The following is a 21,559-nucleotide window of genomic DNA, read 5'->3' as shown; positions in this document are numbered from 1 at the left end:
TTTTAAAAACAAACAAAAGCTTGACTCATGCTGGGGCAATATTAACATTGTTGGATGGCAATTTCCATATAGCTTTGTCTAACAGCTGGGAAATGGTTTCTGATTCAGAAATATATTCTCATCACCAATAAAAGATAAGTTTTATCAGATAAACAAATTCACTAACAAGACTCAATATCCTTTTTCTTGTAAGAATTTTCTTTAAATGTGCACTGCAGCTTTAAAACTTGGCCTGAAGAACATCTGGTTTCATTCTGAATGATTATGCAAAAAGTAATCAGTGAAGCTTATTCTCATTTAAATGACAACTGATGGTAATTTACTTTGGCAAAGACTCACTTTTTGGGAAAGACTCTGCACAGCTTGCTTAGTGCCATCTGCTCTGTGTCCTCTTATGGGTTATACCTGCTGAGATGGAAAGGGTCTGAACATGGGGATCTATCCCCAGCCTGGCTGGTGTTTACACTGTTAGACCCCGGGCCATGGGATGGGGCTCTTGGTTGGGTAGCACGAGGTTAAGAGAGAAGCTGAGGTGAGGGCAAATTTATGCTTCAACTCTTATTCACCTACACTGAGCCACACCTATGCCCAGGTTAATTTTCTTCAGTTCGCCACCCCTGAGGAACCACCCTGTGCTGCTCCTCCAGCTGCATGCCCTGCACTGAATGCACTGCAGGATCTGCCAGTGACTCGGCAAAGAGCCTGAGAACAGCTCACATCAACTTGACTGGGCAGACACCAGAGGAGGAAAGCAATTTCAGCTGCCCAAAGGCCCTGCCAGCCAAAAGTGTGCTGGATTTAAGTACAACGTGCATACAGCTCCACTACAGCCCCCTCTTCTGCCTTTCTCAGGACAGCCTTTAACCCCTTTGCACATAGACCTAGTTAGACTGTCTATTAGCATTACTGGTATTTTTTTTTCCCTTTGAGGTGTGCAGTAGTATGAAAAGCGTGTGACAACTATGCTGCTGCTCATGCTTGTAGCTGCTCCTGCCTCTTCTTGCCCATGGGCAGCTCCGGTGAGCTCCCTCTGCCTGCAGGAACCTCATGAAGATGGGTTCATGTGCTCAGCATGCTGAAAGTCTGGTTACCAATATGGGGTTTATTGTTTACCAATATGGGGTTTATTGTAAAACAAATCCATTCTATGGTCCACAACTATCACACTGATACACCTTTCTGCTATTTAAAATGATGCCATTTCAGATCCCGAGGGCATTAATAGAAAAACTGGGCACAGTCTGATTTTGGATAGCATTTTGAGCTTGCTTAAGAAAAACAAACTCCTTTCCAAAGGGGAAATCAGGGCAGGAAAGTGCATCATTTTACAAGGACAAAGGGACCTGCACAGGTGGGTTCTTCCAGTTGTAAAGTTATAACAAGATGGGATGACATAAGCTGTAGAGTTTCCCTGTAGGCATGTTCTCCATGAAGAAAGCAAACACTTACAAGATTCCTGGAGATAAAACTTCATACCCTATGGGCATCCTCCTTAGGATATAACCCAAAACTCCTGTGTATATACCAACCAATCAACTTTGCTGTGTGGTTTCCATGATTCACACAGGTATTAGTGTGTGTTTTGCCATGCCTGAATGTGCTGTGGAAGCAGCTGTGCAATCCATCTACCTGTGCATCAGCACTTGCCAGTCCCACGTCTGTATGCAGGGAAATTATAAAGAACAAATTATTCCCTTAACTTGATGTGCTGAAATAAAAGATTAAGGTTTCCTAGTGACTAGTGATTTTGGCCATCTCCATTCTTGTCTGTCCAATTTGTTTTGTTGTTGTGTTTTGTTTTTTTTTCCCATTAAAAGCCTGAAGATCACCTCCTCTTCTTGCCTTCGTTCTGCCCTTTTTGGGGTGGCTTATGGTTGGTGAGATGGAGACTAAACTAATCAAAGTAAAAATTCAGTTTTGAAAACTGAAACATGATTTTAAAATTTACATAGGCAGTGATACATCTTTCTTTTGCTTAGCAATCCCAACATAAGTGTGTTTGGTCATATGGAGGACTAAATAACAGTACTACTAAAAACTGGTTCTTCTCTGGAAGAACACCACAGATAAATCTGAGGAAAAAATATAGATACCACCCTGTGGAAAAAAAATAAACTATTTCATAATAATTAATAAGTACTGTTTATCACATTGCTAACAATTACTTTTCTCATTAAGGACTTCAGTCCTTCCACTATTTTGTAAGGCCCAGTAAAACCAAAGTACAAAATATTTGTACTTTGTGTATTTATATTTGTGTATTTTATATTTGTGTATTTTGAAATTGCCCTAGGCATATATAAAAACCACAAAATCCTCTGAGCACAAATTAAAAAAAGGTTTTATTTTTTTAGTTTTACCAGAACCTTTTACACTTTTATTAAAATCTACCTTACTGCTTAAATTGTGCCAAGCAACAGGCTATGTAGAGATAAGATTGAAGCTTTATTTGTTTACAAGAAAATCAGTAGATCCTTTAGAGATGTCAGCAAGTACTTCTCTGGAAGTACAGCAAAACTTCTCTGAAGTTTTCCTTGTTTATAAGAAAATCAGTAGTTTCTTTAGAGAAGAATCAGCAAATAAGTTTCTCCAGAAGGTTTTGATTGTTGTGTTACAAGAAGTGAAAATAACAGCTCCCAACAGATTCAGTAATTTTTTTAAAAAACTGTCAAAACATTAACTTTCTGCCTTCCCAGGACCAGTGTGACAAACAAAGCCTTTCTGTTTGAAACACTGATATGGTGAAATACAAGCAAGGCCAATTTTCCTCAGAAAAGAAAAATAACTTTTTGGGAAATGACTCTCCTACAAATTCATTCTTAATTGTAGTTCACGTGCAAATTTGGCAAGAGTTTTCCCTAACTTTATTTAATTCCAATTATAAATAATAACACTTATATGCTGCAAGGGTAAGTGGGACATAAATATATAAATTCAGTTCTTCATTGCACATTTTTTGTAAGGGTTTTTTGTTTTGCTTTGTTTTTTTAAAGTGGGATCTTGGAAAGGTCCCAAAAATGTACAAAATGGTACAAAAAGAAATAAATTCCCTCTCTAGAGCAGTTTTATTCTTTTATTTATTCCAGAGCCTTATAAATGAGGAACTTCCAATATTCAGAAAATTAACTGTGTTAAAACCAGTACCATAGTCTTCCTAGAGATCCCTATATAATTATGGGGAGAGATAGGCTTTTCCAGAAAGCATTTCCAATTAAAGTAAGTTAGGAAAGGTAGATAATTGAGAAAAAAAACACTGATATAAACATTTCAGGAATATACAGGTCAGTTCAAGCACCTGTTCATAGCTGTTCTTACCAGGGGATACATGAAGTGGAAGCAGAACATGGAGGGAAACAGAGAAGATGAGACAACGGCCATCAGACAATTCTGACCTAACCTGTCACTTCAGAAAAATGTCTCAATTTCTCAATTAAAATCAAAGGGAGGCACACAAAGCATCTTCTTTGCATTGTGTAGTCTATAGTCTTCCAGTTTATCTGAACATTTTAAGTCTCTCTAGTAAAACCTCCTGAAATAAGACACATTCTAATAACACGTCCTGAAATAAGGCATATTGAGACTTGCTCTTGGACCATACTTTTCCACACTGAAAATTGACACTGAAGTGTAATGGGGAAAACTCCCTGCCATCATTTACCTTGGCCTTAGTCATAAAAAAAAAAAACCATCAAGGACCAAAAAAAGAACAAAAGTTCCTTAATCCTCAGTTGCAGAAAAACTAAGAACTTTTCCCCCTATATCTTAATACTTCAGGTATAAAATATATATGAAAACTGGAATAGAGAATTTGATTCTGAAGACATGTATCCCCACAAAACAATACAGGGACTCTGCTGCAAGGGTCCTTAGCTTTTCCTTTTTTCAATTCCCTAAAATATGTTATTTCAAAGGGAATAATGATTGCATAGGAGACATGAGCATGCATTGTTACCACACTGATTTACCTGGAATACACAATAGACTTTTTCATTAACTTTTATATGAAAACTACTTATCATAAATCAACTAGGTTGATTTATGATTTATAAGTAGTTCCATTCTTTTTTCCTCTCTTATTACACTGTCTCAAATCCCTACTTTAATTTTATTGATTTATTCCGCCTGAAGTTCCAGCTTTAAATATTGGCTGCCTCTGAAGGGGGGTAGTTTTATATCAACCTTTAAGGACTAAATTAAGATTCAAAATGCAGAAAAATAAATTTGGGAATTAAAAACAAATAAACAAATGAACCCACGCAGCTCTCTGCGTGTTAGTAACCATACAAGTATAGCTGCAGATAGTGGATAATAAAGCTTTGCTCAGCTTTAGTAATAAAAAAAGAAGAACCCCACCCAAACCCAGTATTTCTAAGGAAAACTGGATGCCTTACAATAATCTTTCTTTTTCTCTGGAAAGAAAAGCTAACATTTTAGACTACTGAGAGAGGCGTTCTGGCTATTGTTGACCCAAGAATTCTTCTTATCTCATGGTAGCTGAGAAGCATTTCATTACACATGTAAAAATCATACTGTTATTAAGCCCATTTGAACATGGCTGCCAGGGAACACACTACCTCTAATACTTAATTAGAATATGATGACATTAAATCGTTAAAGACCATTTTCTCTTAGAAAATATAGTAACTGCCACTAATAGTTTAAAATCATAGATACAAAAGAATATCAAACATAATCACAGTCACACTGGGTGGTTTTGTTCAGTAGCACACTGAAAAAAATTATTTTCCTGATATATTTTCTGCCTTATATTTTGTTTCCCTTTGCTTAATAAAATTTTAAAGAGGCACTAAAAGAGTTTGGGACCTATCACTGACTTTAGACTCTCCCCTTGGTGTCATATCTCTCTGTTCGCATATCATCAATTAATCCTAATGATGATTCTGCAATTTCTTTTTCAATGAGGATGATTTTATTACAGTCTCTACTGCATTTTATATTATTATTATTCCTTCTAGATAAAAACATTACAAAAGAAGGGAAGGAAAAGGTCTGAGTATGTGATGGAAGACAGAGAAGTGATATGTTCACTCTTGAGGTCTGGGCCCTGTGGATCACAGTCGTGGATGAATTCAAAGGAAGGACAAAGAGTATGACTGGGTTAGAACAACTGGCAGAGATTTAAGAAGCTGTTTAAAGTCTGCTAAGGAGCCAGGCATGTCAGGTAGCACCATAATGAAAATCAACACGAAGCCTTGTTCCCATAGGATCTGTTGAGATACAGTACAACTTCATATTTAATAAACAAAATGAAAAATGTTAGGAAATGAATGTTCTAACAAACAGGAAGAGTTCTTACGTGTGAAACAGTCACTGTAAATCTTAGATCAATGCGACTGGGCTGGAGATGGCAATTAAAAATGGAAACTATTCCTTTCTGGCAAAGTACATTTAGTTATCCTTTGAAGGGAAGACTAATGTGAAAAGATTCGTAGTAATGAGTCTTCTGAAGAAGTAAAAGAGAAATTATTCCTCTGACACTTCCTAAGGCACAAGGAGGACAGAGAGGTGATTCCAGATAGCCAGCATGGCTTCACCAAGGGAAAATCCTGTCTGACCAAACTAGTGACTCTGTAATGGAGTAACCACAACAGTGGGTAAGGGTTTGACAGGGTCCCCCCCCAGCATCCTTCTCTTTTGAGACCTCACTTGGAGTACAGCATCCAGCTCTGGTATCTCCAGGAAGGACACAGACTTATTGGAGTGAGTCCAGAGGAAGGCCACAAAGCTGATCAGGGGGATGGAGCACCTCTTCTTTGAGGAAAGGCTGAGAGAACTGTGATTGTTCAGCCTGGAGAAGACAAGGCTTTGGAGTTACCTAACTGTAGCCTTGAAGGGAACTTACAGGAAAGATGGGGCAAGAATATTTACAAGAACATGTAGCCACAGGACAATGGGAAATGGGTTTAAATTGAGAGTAGCTTTAGATTAGATATTAGAAAATTTTTTTTCTGTGAGGGTGGTGATGCACTGGAACAAGTTGCCCACGAAAGATGTGAATGCCCCATCCCTGGAGGAATTCAAGGCCATGTTGGATGGAGCTTGGAGTAACCTGGTCTATCTGAAGGTGTCCATGTCCACAACAGGGGGGTTGGAACTAGATGATCCTCAAGGCCCCCTTCCAATCTATAATTACCTTCCCAGTTCCTTATCTGTGCATTTTGTATGGTTTGCAAAACCACTTGTGTGTTTATATGAAAATGTTTACCTTATTTCTCAGAACCAAAGGCATCATGCCAGATCTCTCTATGCAGGAATTTCACAGATAAAAATCTCTTGCTACTATTATTCCAGAAAAAAATAATAATCTTGGAGCATTCAGTCTTAGTCTGGCAGTATCACAGAGGCACCTGGAATTTGTGGACAGTAACAATATATGAAGTGGTTTCACAGCAGATAAGAATCAAGTTAGAATGAACATGTTTGCTAATGAAGAGAAAAGGTCTTGGGGTTGCTAACTCTACCTAGAAATACCATGCAGCGTACATATTGAAGTTTAAGACATCTGGAGCCCAATGTGAATAATACAGACAGATTAAAGAACAAAGCTAGTGAGGAAGAGGACGGTACATCACTTTGGTTTTTGACCTTTCAGGTTGCAAGAAATTCCTTTTGGAACATTAGCTATGGAGGACTTAGGCTAACCTAAAGAATGCAGTGTCCCACAGTTGCGTAGCAGCCAAGAAGTGTCCATTTTTGTATTTTCTGACCTATTATTTCCTTGGACTTGGTGGGAGAGGCAGAACTGCTCCTGAACAAGGTGACTCTCTACACACTTGATATTTACCTCATGTGTAATCCACATCTGCTGTTTTGCTGCAGCTCTCCTCTGCTACTTACACTTTGAAGTTCTCCTGGTTGCTTCATAAACATAGGGTAAGCTGCAGTATTTGGAAACTGGGAAATTGAGGCAGAGATCAGCTGTCAGATCAAACTTAAGCAGATCTCAACCCAGGCTTTGATTATGATTCCTCCACATGTTCTCAGCTCATTTCTAGGGCTTCTTTCACTACTTACTTCCAATAGCAGATCAAAAAAGCAAAATGTGCTTTCTGCAAAAAACAATTCTACAGACTAACCTTAATAAAAGCTTGACATTTTGGAGAACACACAAGAGAACTCTAAAACTCCTTAATCAAAACCAGCACATACAGATTCATGGAAACTATGCTGAAGGGAAGCTTTCTGCATCAGCTGCCAGCTCTCTCTCTGCCAGGAATGTACCATACAAAATTTTATTTTTGTTTTACTACAAACTGCCTCAATTTTAATTTCCAAATTGGTTCCGAATCAAATCACAAGGTAATTCTTTATGAGGTTCTCTGTCTACTCATCTACTTCTTTTGAATCTACAGATGTAAACAATTACATGGAGAAAAAAGATGAACAAAACCTCATGGAGAATAAGGGTGAATAAAACTCCTTACTTCTATCACTTATTGCTTACGTACATATTATATATGTCAAAGAATGTTTTTTGCCCTGCAAAGTCATGCTGATAAGCCCTCCATTTCACTGGTAATTTTTCTTTCTTCCAGGAATTCTGTTTGGATTTTGACATTGTTTTTAAGAACTATAATACGAAGTTATTTCCACAGGTTTGCACTAAGTGTTAGTGGACCAGCAATGTTTACAAATTTGTAGTACTGATATATCCCTCAGGCACCCCATCTTCCATAGGATCTGTGCCACTTCTGCAAGACCTTTGGGTTCTTTGGGGCTCTTGAGCAGCACGGCAGGTCTGTAATTAGCAATGAGCACAGCTCAGCTGGGATTCAGACCCCAGTGCAGAAACACAGTGTGAAGACTCTGCAACAGGAATCGCAGCTCTGGGTCAGTGGGCCAAAGTCTTGTGTGCAGTGCAGGCACTGCAAAGCCCTCCATGGACCAGGTCTGCTGGAACTTCATTGCCTGCAGTGGGAGGTGGCTGAGGATAAATGATAGACAGCCAGAGCAGTTTCTACATACTGCGGCTTCTGCATGTATTCCTGGTACTTCACTGTTTCAAAACAGACCTCTGATTTTTACAATGTAATTCTGAGTCAAATTTTGTTTCAGGGAGCATGGTGGTTGTCGCTGGGAGAGGGTTAATTTTCTTCCAGGTAGGCCGGGAGGGGGCTGTGTTTTGGATTTGTGGTGAGCACAGTAACGAAAATAAAAATGCTTTTTTATTGCTGAGCTTACACAGAGTCAAGGCCCTTTCTGCTTTTAGTACTTCCATGCTGGCAAGGAAAGTTGGAGATGCCACAGGAGTCTGGGAGGAGACACAGCTGGGGCAGGTGACCCCAACAGACCAAGAGGATATTCCAGACCATTTGACATCATACCCAGTACATCAAGTGAGGGGAGGAAGAAGGAAGGAAGACACAGGGAGATGGAGTTTTCCTTCTAAATTCAACTGTTATGTGTGATGGGGCACTGCTGTCCTGGGTATGGCTGAACACCTGCCTACTCCTGGGAAGCTGTGAATTGTTTTGTTTTGCTTGAGTGTGCAGCTTTTGCTTTGACTTTCACTATTAAACTGTCTTTTAAACTCATCTCAACCCATGAGTTCTCTGCCTTTTACCCTCTGATTCTCTCCCCAGTCCTGCTGGTGGGGCAGTGAGTGAGTGGCTTGGCTGCTGGCTGCAGTGAAACCATGACAGTGAGAGGCTTGCAGCTCCATATAAAAAATAGCTTCTTAAAATAATCCATTTCTCTGATACAGATTTGGCAAGTAAAAAAGCCAGGTTTTGAATAGGCTACCAAGGGTGTAAGATCCTATTTAGAAACAGTAGTAGAGTCTGGTAATAATCTACATAAATTTATAAGCTTTCCAGTGGGACATTTATTATTCCATGGACAAAATAAAATATATCTGTTTAACCATCTAATAATAAAATTGTACAAAACAAATAAAATGGAAATATGTGTTCTCTTAATGCCAGAACAGCTGCTGAGTTGTGCTAGTGTTCTTTTCAGTCTTTTGAAATTTCAATTGAGTTCTTCCCCCGCCAGTCATGGACACTTGATGGGCACTCTTGTATGTGCTGGGAAACAGAATGAAGGTGAAAAGACATTCATAACCACAATTTCACCCTTCTACTCTAGAATTGTGAATTCTAGTCTAGAATTACTGAATCAAATAATCTGTCTAAAAATTTAGCATTTCTATGGAAGCATAAAGATAAGAACACAAGGTATTATTTCAGAATGGCTGCTGATGCTGCAACAAACACATTGGTGTTATTAGCCCCATGCTCTAACCAGTTGAGCTAATCTCAGGGCTAATAATAACAGGCTGGGCAAGCCTTGCTCATGTATGGAAATATGCATTTGCTTTTATCTTTCAGACAGGAGGGTCTCCACATTCAGTGTAAAATCTTCCATAAATCCCAAGCACTTTTATGCATCACATATTATCACTCTATAAATGTAGTCTAAGTTGAGTGCTCACTGCTTTGTTTCTACATCTTGTCTGTTTTTCTTAGAGAATAGGAAGGGAAAGAATCATCTCCTCTTAATATTTTCATGTCTTGGAGAAGAATTTTCTTAAGCCAGATAGTCTGTTTGCTGAACACAGTTTTTTCTGGAATACAAAGTGTCATTTAGGCATTTTGGCTTTGGTTTTGAAAACACAGACTTAGCTTATGGCAATTTATGTTCCATGGGCACCCACTGGCAGGAGAGTGTTGGGTTGACAGGCCCTTAGCTCATTCTTCTGTAAAAAGAAGCTGCATTTTTTGGATTAATTTGGCTTCCTAAGTGTGGCTGTTTCCCTGCTTTATCTCTCTGGTGTAATCCAGTGTAACACAGTTCTCCCTGCTAGTGTCCTGAAATAAAAGATGATAAAGAAACAACACCAGAAGGTGATCACAAGACTATGACTGAGGATTTTCTGTAGATGTTGACTTTTAATGACCTCCCAATTACATGGTGTGTGTGTGTGTTTAAAGGCATTTGACATGCTTCTCTGTGAAAGAAGTTTCTTTCATAAAAATGAAACACAAACGACTGGTATGTAGCTGTCTTCTAAAATAAACAACTAATTGAACTTATCACTTTCAATAATTTGAAATAATTGCTGGATAACAATTAAATAATTTGATTAATTTCAATATAGAACACATAAAGTTCATGGGTCCAATTCCTTGAAATTGCAAAGGACATAATAATGAACCATAAAAATGAAATCCAGAAGAATTAATTTAAATAATGTAAATTTTTCCATTATGCTAAATCTTTAAAAAGGGCTAAAAGGATTTTCACAATCAAGACTGACAAGTCCTTATTCAAACTAGTTTACAGTTCTTCACTGCTTCTGGATTAGGACATTAGATATTTTAGGGAAATATGCATATCTGCCAGAGATATGATTCAGGGGAGGTCACTCAGTATCTTGGTTCCTTAGCTCAAATAAAAAAAAAGCCAGTGCTTTTGTTTTTCTACCCTTTGTTTATCTTGTCTGCCCATGACCTCCTAGAAGACAGAAAGCAACTCTTATCACATCCTTACACAACTGCTTAAAGAAAAGGGGTTTGAGCTTTATCCTTCAAGGCCTTGAACAGAACATGATCTAATCAATAGCTGAGATTTTGTAGTAGTGTTACTTGTAGTAGTTCTGCGACTCCTTTTAAGAATGAAAATATAATCTATACACGAAGAATTCTGTTTTGGAGTACTTGGCAAATATGCTAAACATGTTTTCCAGTTTTAACAAAAGGAATATTGTAGATACCATGCTTTTGAAAGCAGCAGTTTTAACTTTCTTTGAACTAGCTTTCTGTAATATTCTTATCAGCTCTGTGCCAAACACACTATTTAATATCAAAGGTAATCAGCTGAAGCAACCCCTGCTGTCTTTATACAGAAGCAAGTTGCAGTTTTTCACTGTTTTGATTTTTGGATGAATAACTTATTGTTCCTTTTATCCTCTGAAGTACTTTGAACACTGCAAACATATAAGGACCTTGGCCTGACATATTTACTGTAAGTTTTTTTCTTTTAAAGAATGATGGGCATTGGAGAATGCATCTCAATACTCAGCAACAAAGACATGCCTTAATTCAAACACGGTTCAGTTTTTTTCTTTAGAAAAAAACCTAAATAGACAGGGAGTTGTTTATGAACAACAATGGAAATAATGGGGACTATCTTCCTATGATGTTTTCTTGTGCTGTTGCATTCACTGAAAGTCTCTTAGGGTGCAGAGTCTCATGGGTGATTTTCCAGTAGCTGGGTCATTTGTAGCTAGGCTCTCATGGATGGATACTCAGATATCTAATAAAGGGGAAGTCTGTACCGTGGCCTTTCCCTCTGTTGGCAGTGATAGGCCCATCTTTTCCTCTCCAGCCTGCTGAGGTTGTAATATCTCATAGAATGCTAGGCCAAACTCAAATGTGGTTGAAATTGCCGTATTGATAGAGGTTTGCAGTAGGGGATGGGTGGAAATTCCTACCCACACATACCATGAGACTGCATAATCCTCAGTGCTTAGGCAAACAGAGTAAATGTTAAAGAATTAGCCTGTGTCTAACCATATTAACTCTTCTGGCTAATATGGCTGAGCCAAAGGAGCTCAAGAAGGAGCACTAAACTAAATTTCCATTCGCCGGTTCAGCTGATAACCAAGTACCTCCCTTGGCCAGTTTCAGGCATTAGCTGAAATCCCAGCCCTTGGCCCGTGCTTCAAGTTTACAGTGAATTGCTGTAGTCAGGCCAACAAGGTGCCCTCCTGGTAGAAACAGAAATAGAGCTTTGCTGCTCAACCTCCAGCTTCTGATGTGCTGTAAAATGCCTGAGTGAAAACCACCACTTGTGTAAATAAATTTGTGTAAGTGATGTCATGACAATCTGGCCTCACAGCACTACTGTAGCAAGTACCAGTAAAGCCCATTCAAAAACCAGCCCCAAACAAACAGAACAAAACACACTCACTCCACTCCTCTTCCTAAGAAAAGGAATGGCTTCCCAGCTCGAATTGCCAAAAGGAATGTGCTGTAAATAATTCTTTGGCTTCCACATGGTCTAACTACTACAGAGTCACAACCTGAAGAATTGACACCAGTTTAACTATGTCACTGCAGTAGTGGATACACACACACTGCAATGCAAACTGCAGTGTCTCTTGCACGAAAGGTTTATAAATGATGCACTGCCAATTAGTGATCAATTGTGTCTCCTCAATTTCTAATTCATTATCTCTGTAATGGAACAAAATTGTGCAAAGCATTTGTTTTTATGAGGCAGAGACCATCAAATATGGTAGCCAAGGACTTTGGAAACTATCAGAAACAATGAAGCCCAACTTTATTCTCCTTTTTGCACCTGATTTAAATGCTTTCACATAGAGCTTTGTACTGAACACATAAAGCCCAAAATCCAGTCTGTTACTGTCTACTAAGACTATGTTTATCAAAAATGAAATAAAATTTAAGTGTTAGAAAAGAGTTTGTTAACCCATCAGGACAGTTAAAAGACTCCCGTCTTACGTATCCCATGGCTTAATTACAAACACTGAGGACATGCTAGGAAATGATCACCTCTGTTCTCAAATGATTCCCAAAGTGTTGATATCAAGCTACACACAGGTATTATCTAGCAAACCCTAAAAAGATTAATTGGTAAATCCCTTTGATTACATGGTAACATCTGCTGATTTTTAAAATGTTTGTCTACAGGACATAAATACATTCCTGATATTATAATCAGGAAACCAGAAGTCTCTGAGACAGCTGTTTACACTGTCAGAAAAAAAATCTGTGGAGTGGCTGATATCTTTGCAAAGGCAGCACACAAAGTGGATAGTTTTAGACTAAGATCATTTAAACAAAGGATAGAAGGTGAAACAGTCATCCAAGAAGCCTGACATTGTGGATTTTTTGAAACAACCTCTGAGCTTCTCCAGTGGATTATGATTATCTGTATGAAAACAAACCCTGGTAAAATTAGATAGAATTTCTTTGTATGTGCCTGCCACTGACAGCCCTATGGGCCTGCCCTAGCCTGCTTTTCAGAAAGTGGAGTCAGACACTAATCATGTTGCCAAAGAGGGTGTCACCTGAAGGAAGCATCTTAAGGTACTTCCATAATCCTTTTGGTTTCTCATTATAAAGCTAAAACCAGTCAGGTTCTATCACTGAATATGAAGATCTGTCTATATAATCATCTATACTAACCAATTGCTTAAAAAGAAACTCCTTTTTCTCAGAAATCATGAAAAAACTGAAAATCCCTGGCTGAGATTAGAGTAGGGAATTATTTCTCAGTGGTGGCTTGGGTATAGAATAAGATGTTTTATTCCCTTTCAACCATGGACTTCCTACAGCCAGCTTATTACAGAACATATTTCTGATATTAGAGCAGAAAGAGACTTTTAATGTCATGATCCTGTGAGGTACAAAAAGATTGAATTTTGAAAACTAGAGTACAAAATACCATTACTTGCTAGTTATAATCCCTTTTCTTTCCTAAATAGCTGGAAAGCACATGAAAAACAGTGCCAATACACTTTAAAGAATTGCTAAACAGCATTTCCCTTAAAAAGGGATTTTAAGGGCCATATAGCACTGTGGGATGTTATAACAATATAAAGGCATCTTGTAGAAGAGATATGGGAAATGGTTATAGACTTGATAGCTCTTGAATAATGTGCAGCCTTTACATGGCACTCTGGAACAAGCTCCCAGCAAAAATGAATTATTATGTGGCCTCCTGTTACAGAACATATCCACACAGACTGATATGAAGAGGCACCATCTCCAGAAGAATGGCAACAAGCACAGCTGCATTACATAAAGGAACACCCTGAACCGTGGGAGGAAAAGATTACACAGGTGCCCTTTGCTGGTGCTGTTGTTATTCTGCTTGTGTCTCCTGAGAGATGTGAGATGAGGCCCTTTGTGGGCTTCCCTGCAAAAGGCTTCCTGAGCTCTGAGTCCTGTGGGAGGACAGTGCTGCATCCCCTGCTGTGGCTGGAGGGCCAGCTGAGAGCCCCAGTCAGCCCAGTACACAGGTACGTCATTTTAAGCTATGTTTGACACACTAGCTTTATTGCAAAAGTCCTCCTTGAGGCAACAGTAGAAGTCAAAAAGCAAAGACATGAAATTCAGAAAACCCCATCAGTGTGAAATCTCTTTGCTCTCTATGCTTCCATGTACTGCTCTGCTCTTACTCTGCCTCCCTCCTCCCATGCCCCAGCTTCCCACCAGCTGGATCCCCTAGCCCATCTCAGGTGTAGTCAAACCCAGTTGCTCACAAAAGATGGCAAAAGAAAACTCAAGTAGCAGACACGGGATCACCACCTTCTGAAGTCTTGTAGTCCCCAATAAACAAAGCTGGCCTTCAGCCCAGAGGTATGGTGTTTTTTATCCTGTCTCCTTATTTTCTTTTCTAATTGGTCCTTTCACCTTATAGAATTTTATCGTATTTTTAGAAGAGTGGAGAAGAATGAATAAAGGAGGGAAAAAGCTTCTACACAGAACTGTTAAAGTAGCAGTTACCAGAAAATCATAAAAAATTAGAAGACTTAAAGTTTCTTAAATGGGAAGCTACATTCTGCAGCAGAGGCACCTTAAGATGGGCAAAAATTCAAGTTCAGGATGAAGGAAGAGAGCCTGGAAGTGTAACTGAAAACAGGCTTTGAAATGTGGCATTCACTGGCACTCCATCCATAGGATTGTTTTCAGCCTGTACAGATACATACACATGAGGTTATACATAATTTTTTAAGTGTGTGTTTTAAATTCAGACACTGAACAGTCAGCAATACATTTCAAATTTATGGAAAAAAAAAATACAAAACAAACCAAAACCAAACTGGATCAGAAAAGCCAGCTGTGTTTGAGCTGAAAATAAAAGATATATAAGCCTTCTTTAAGACCAAGCAGACTTCCCTGTGAATACAGACTTAGAAGAGGCTTCCAGGGAATTAAGGGTTATCTTTAGCATTTCAATTATAATTTTGGATTGCAAAAGATATATCTGGCAATGATCAGGACTGGCAGTCAGGCTAGTAATTTGTTATGCATTAAAAAGTGATGTGATAAAGGGAAAGCTCTGTTGTCAAATGTTACAGGAATCTTCATGTACTGCAGATTATCATATAATTCACAATTCACAACTGTCTTTTCTATTTATATTCCTTCAAGCCCTTCATGGAATGAGAAATTATTTTAAGCTGGATGTAGCTGTTGAAAGCAAAGAAAATCCTGCCTTGTCAACAAAGGATTTATGCAAACATTTCCAACCTGATCCTTAGGCCTTGCAGATCAAGATATTATTAGTACTTTCAAGAACCATGAGATGAATTTCCCTATGTAAAAGAACATACAACCTCATGAATAACAAGTAAGTTATGGAGCATTCATATTGTGGTAGCAAAGCCTGGGGGTATTTTTATGTACAGCACTGTTTTTACAAAATATATCCTTTGCTACATAAGTTACCCCTAATGATAAAACCATTTTGCCAGATCAAAATAAGTGTAGCTGTCTAAAATCTGTAAAGACACATATAAACTGTTCTTTCACTTAACAGAATGGTACTTTGAAAGAAAATTGTACCGAATTAAATAAATAATTATTGTGCTTTTCAGTGTCCCAGCCACACAAATCTTTTAGGCTTTCAAACAGTGTTTTAGTTGCTTTAAATGGTGCATATCTTGAAATGAAAATGAAATAATGATGCAATCTTAATTGACCAATTAAAATAATTTTTCATGGTTTCTAAATGGATCAGCTCTAAAATTACTTGTCTACTGAAAAAACCACTTTTTCAGAGCTGTTACCCAATATCACATTTCCAGACAATGCCTCCTTTGTCATCTTGTCCTGTTTCTTTTTCTCTTTCAAATGCCTACTGAATACAATTGCCTTTTGAACTTATTCACTGAAAAGAATTTCTTATTCTCATTAGTAAACTTCAAAACCTTTCCTTCAGTAAATCTGCAGCAGAAGCCCTGTTATAAATAACATTTAGCTCCAGTACACAATGCAACACTTGGGATATTTGAAATTAGGAACCCATTCCATATTTTCTGCCTTATCCTTAAGTCCATTTATAGTACTATGAAATATGGTATCACTAGGAATGTATTGCAGCTCAGACCTAATCATTGGAAGAACATGGCTGAGACTCAGACCTGAAGAAATGGGTAACAATGACAAGCAGTTACTTCAGTTCATTTTTTGAACACATTTCTTCCTAGAACAAGTTTTTTTTTTTTCCAAATTACCATAGCAAAAGTTTAGTCTCTGTGCTTAAAGAAAATATTTACTACGATGCCCACTTATAGATTTTTAATTTTTCATAGGAAAAATATGAAAATTTTGTCTCCCTGATCTGCAGCACAGTGGCCAAACTCTTCTGCCTGAAGCCTGTAGAGCCAGCAGGAAAACTAGAAACTGAAATTTTGAATTTTCAGTGGTTCTGATATGAAAGAAATCTTTAAAAATTATGAAAACTGGAAAACTGCTTCCCATCAATGTGTTAGAAGCTTCACCATATACTGTTTCAGCTCCTGTGAGGAATACAGAGGTAGGGCAGCAAAATAAACATTATAGAAATGTATTATTATTTTGCAAATTTTCTCATATAAACGCTCCTACTTTTATGGTTTAAACTTCATGTACTTATCTTAAACAAGCTCTGTGATACTTTTAAACATGTGTCTAAAAAGTCATCCTGTGTGTATAAATCTTTGCTTTGAATGTTGTGGCTGGTCTTTCAGAAGAAACCAGTTACTGTCATTTGAATACAAACAAATTAAGAAAAAAAAATACACTCCCAGGTTAGTAGTTCCAACAAATTCTTTATCTGATGACTGCTTTAGTTACATTTGTGTCCCTTATCTATTTAAATAGTGAAGTGTCCAGAACAGAAGCTATATTTTACTTTGGATTAATAATGTACTAACATAATGAGTGATTGACTGACATTTGAGCTCTTTTGCATTGCCAAGATGTAAACCGAATGAAAACCACTAAGTCAGTAATAGGACTCCAGGTAAAGCTGTTCCTGTTTGAAAGCAGAGAAAGAAACATCTTCAGGAAAATTGGTCCTTACAATTCAATGTGGTGATTATGCCAATGCTACATATTATCAGTGGAGCAGTAATTTGGTCTTCTCCCTCTATTCTGCCCATTTTTTGCACAAAAAAATCCCACCTCATCAAAGTATCCTGGAGCTTTTTGGCTGTCTATTAAATTTACTGAAACTGTCCAACAGGTCCAAAAGCTGCTGGCTGGATTACTGACAGAGGGACACAGCAGGATTTCCTCAGGAAGTCAGGCTAATCAGGTTGTTTAAAAGAAATCCAAAGTGAATTACATTTTATTTTCATTTTGCCTTATATAAAACTAAATCAAATGGTTGCAGGACTAAGCCTTTTTCACCCTTTACGATTTTACTCCCCTCTCTCCTTTCATACAAATAGTTTCAATTTCCCTTCTGAGATTACTTTTTTCTCAAATTGTCAACTTGGCAACTATTTGAAATATCCATTAAAAATCACACCTAAGATATTTCTTATTTTCCTGTATAAACATGTGAAACATTAAAATATAGTTTCAATTTGTATTTTTGTTGCTTGTTTCAGTTTTACTGTAGAAGTTCCACAAGCAAAATTTCTTTTTGGTGACTTTCTTGTCATAAAATGATGAACTATGGCTCAGTGTATGCTGACTTAAGTTATTTTGGCTATAATTTTTGGGTAACTTAACCATAAAGGTATTTACCAAAATATGGAAAAATTAACTGTCTTCAGCAATGTTACATTGTTATTTGTATGAACAGTGCTCTTATAAACCTCCTGTGTTATAACCTTAATTACCTAATGGATAACATTGCCAAGTGTTTCAGATTGTTTTAATTAAATTAAGTGACTACAGGGGCATTTCCTTTTCACCTGCTCTGTCATTATTTAGCCAAAATAAGCACACTTAATGCTGTCAGATTTCCATCATAAATTCATTCCTTCAGCTTTACAATTTTATTTGTACAGTTCTCCTAATTTCCTTTAATTTTTTTAAACATTTCTGCTTTGTTTTTTCCCAGAACTAAATTTTGTTTCCTGTGCAGGACCCTGTAAGCACAATAAAGATTCTTTTTCGTTAATGATGAAATATCTGAGGCCCAATGTAATTTTAATTACTATCAGAGCTCTGCCTTCTGTCCTCAACACTGTATTTTTTAATTTCTCAGTGCTCCTCCATCTTAACAGAATTTTAATCCATTCCCACCCCACTGCCAATGTTCAGTTGCCTTAATTTTTTTTTTTCCATAATGGTAAGCAGATGAGAAGGGACTTACAGCTGCAACTTACCAAGAGTTCGGAAAGGTCTTTGGTTTGGTGTATGGGAGAAGAAACCAGGTTTCAAAGCATTTGTGATCAAAATGTCAAAATACTCTTCGAAATCATTCCTAGGAAGTAAAGTAAATGTGATTAATCAAACTAAAAAATTACTTTGGATGTCATGAAATACTCTGTAAGACTTAAGAAAATATCAGAGTATTTCTTTAAGGCACTTGCTTCTGTCACTTTTTTTTCAATGCTTGTTCAACGTCACTATTATTCTTCTTTTCCTGAGGTTGTCAAAAGAGAGTCAAACTCACAGTGAGTGGTCTTTGGGAACACTCATTATTTGTAAAAAGATGCTCCTTGAACACAGGAGAACATGTAACAGATGACATTTTTTTTCAATCTGAGATGGCAACATATGCACAACATTTACAACTTTCTGTCCACAGACATGGACAGAAAGTTGTAAATGAGGGATTTTCTTTTCAAAGAAGAATATCTGAAGTAGGGGGTAAGAAGTAACTGAAGACACTTAAACACAGGTGCTCATACTGTTGGTATCCATACTGAAGGTATGCACAGCCCTAAGATGCCCCTGGCAGACAACAGAGATCTAATTTACCTCCAAGGAAAACTAGACTGTAATTTCACACATTCCAAAACTGAAACATCATTTTGATAGCTGAATTCCCTCTTCAGACTCTGCTGGCTGCTCTCACTGCACTCGCCCTGCCGGTTCCAGGGAGAACGTTTGACTACAAATAAACAGCGACCAGCTTCAAGTCTTCATCTGCCAGCTGTATCCCACAACTGAACTCAGATTTTTTGAAGATCATTGGGTCCATATATACAGACTGTTTTCTGAACTGTGGAAATCCCATCAGTTTAAATGGGTTTGAATGTGTCAGCATGATATATAAGAAAACATTCCTCATCTATGATGTACTTTATTTTATTAGAAATATGTCATTGCTTAGGTGACTTCATTGCCTGCAACATCCAAAAAATGACGGATACTCTTGCATGGAACAAAGAAATCACAGATGGCAAGTCCAGGATGGACACAGGCACTGAAATGTTATCAACAGTAGAGGATGTTTGCTGGAAGTAAACCAGTTAACTATATCAGTTTCAAATAATTAATGATCTTCCATGGGACTGAGATATCAAAAACTGAATGCTCTCCCTGTGAGAGACAGCTTTTGGGTTGTACTCCAAATTACATTCTAGCCTTGAAATAAAAGTAATTTAAATTTCCTTTCTCTAATGAAACTTTAGTTTTGTCTAATTTTTCTCCATTTGTGACCATATGTAAACCTTTGCCTTTTTAAAAGAAGCAGTATCAAATATTACAATTATGTGTTTTTAAAATTTGCTTCCATGTGGAAGATTCCAGACACTGAGCAAATGTGGGGGGGGGGGGGGAGGTTCTTATTTCAGGTGAAAAGTATCAACAGAGATAAACTTTTCAAATTAGCATCTGATGCAAATAATCAATCCACAGGTAAATTAAGCTTGAATTTGCAAAACAAAGTAAGCATTTCCACAGTACAACAAATAACAATTAACAAGTGAGAGGATGAGAGGAAATGGCCTCAAGTTGCACCAGAGCAGGTTTAGATTTGATATTATGAAATATTTCTTCACAGAAGGGGTGGTCAGGCATTGAAACAGTCTGCCTAGGGTGGTGGTGGAGTCACCATCCCTGGAAGCATTCAAATAATGTATGGAGTAGCATTTGGTGATATGGCTTAGTGGGGAACACAGAGGTGCTTGGTTAATGCTTGGACTCAATGATTTTAAAGGTCTTTTCCAACCTAAACGACTCTGTGATTTGTGGGAAAAATGAGTGCTTTGTATAAAAAAAATTGAACAAAACAGACTTTTGAAAAATTGAACAAAACACAAGAATTGGTAACTTTTTATTGCTCTGTTGAAAAACTGCTATGCGTGAGGAGATGTTTTATCTGTGGCCTTTTTTTAAACAATATATTCAATCTCATGTATGAAGCTACTGTTTTTATGAGAGAATTTGTGTTACTTTATTATTTAACACTATATTTAAAGCAAATCTGTTCCACTTGCTGCCTATGATTGGTAGAATGGCCTGTGGTTACAGTAAATAGCCAGCACAGTGGGCAGTATGTATCTCACACACCTATCGTAACTTTTACCTCCTAAAAATTGCACTCTAAATTCAGATAGTAGTTGACACCACAGACAGAGCCCATGGAGAAACATCCACATTCTTTAAAGGTAATTCATCCCACTTATTTCCGACATAATTCTACAATGCAGAATGAATTGCCAAGGATAATGCCCAGTGGTTTCTCTCCACTAACCACAGATGGAAACAAAATGACCAGCTTCAAGAAGTTCCTCACTTTTAGGTGGCTAGCATTCCTGAAAATGTGAAATACGCTTGGCTTCAGTGACTATGTGATGATTGACTTATCTTTAGGTGTGCTCCTGCCAACACTTAAACCTTGAGTTAACTGTGCAGCATCCTCATGGTCGGTAAGACTGAAAAGTCACACCATGAAGCTGCTGTGTGAATGAACTGGCACTTACTTTTTAAGGTTTACTCGTCTTATATACTGATCCCAGCAGTATGTCTGTACTCTGGCTGGGAAACAAGTCTCATTTTATCTCAAAATGAAGTTTTTTCTCATACTTCCTCTTCCTACCAAAATGTGTTCTAGTTAAGGACAATTTGCTCAGATGAGCACAACTGGGATATTTTGCTCATGAAATGGTAAATGATACACTTAAGCGTGAATTTCCCAGCACAGGTTTTATGAAGACGATAATTTCTTCGCCAAAAAAGGAGCTTCTTTAATAAAGTGCAAAAAAGTAAACAGTTACAAGGTAAAGATTTAAGGAGTAAGAAGTTAAAATTTTACATGCATCTCTGTTTTTCATCTTTATAATTATGTTTTTTTTTATTTCATACTATACAATTTTGGGCTTCTCATTATCATATTGATTAACTGAAAGGAGTAGGAACAGAAATTAATAAAGGACTACGTAGGTGTAATTCATAAGTGTTGATATCAAGAATAAAATGCAGTGTTGATGCCAAGAATAAAATCCAGTTAGCCTGGTCAAATAAAGGTAAAGGCAGAGATAATAGGTGTGAACCTAAACTATATTCCAGTACAGCAAAAAGCAGCACAGAGTCTTTTTGTGTGATATGACAGGTATAGAACAAACAAAACCAATAAAAAGTTTAGATTTTCAGGAAAATAACCCCACTTCACTAAA

At 37.5% G+C, this 21,559-nt stretch overlaps 1 protein-coding gene across 1 annotated transcript in view; it reads right to left on the bottom strand.

Moving 5' to 3' along the window:
- The window catches only part of NT5DC1 (5'-nucleotidase domain containing 1), a 128,062-nt gene that overhangs the window by 21,591 nt on the left and 84,912 nt on the right, over positions 1-21,559 (bottom strand). Inside the window, exon 8 of the mRNA XM_002191640.6 lies at positions 18,320-18,417. Coding sequence (XP_002191676.5) covers positions 18,320-18,417 — 98 coding nt within the window. The remainder of the gene's footprint in view (positions 1-18,319; positions 18,418-21,559) is intronic.

The sequence above is a fragment of the Taeniopygia guttata genome, chromosome 3 (assembly GCF_048771995.1).
Source record: "Taeniopygia guttata chromosome 3, bTaeGut7.mat, whole genome shotgun sequence".
Taxonomy (NCBI): domain Eukaryota; kingdom Metazoa; phylum Chordata; class Aves; order Passeriformes; family Estrildidae; genus Taeniopygia; species Taeniopygia guttata.
The sequence above is the reverse complement of the archived record's forward strand: the minus strand, read 5'-3'. Positions and strand labels throughout refer to the sequence as shown.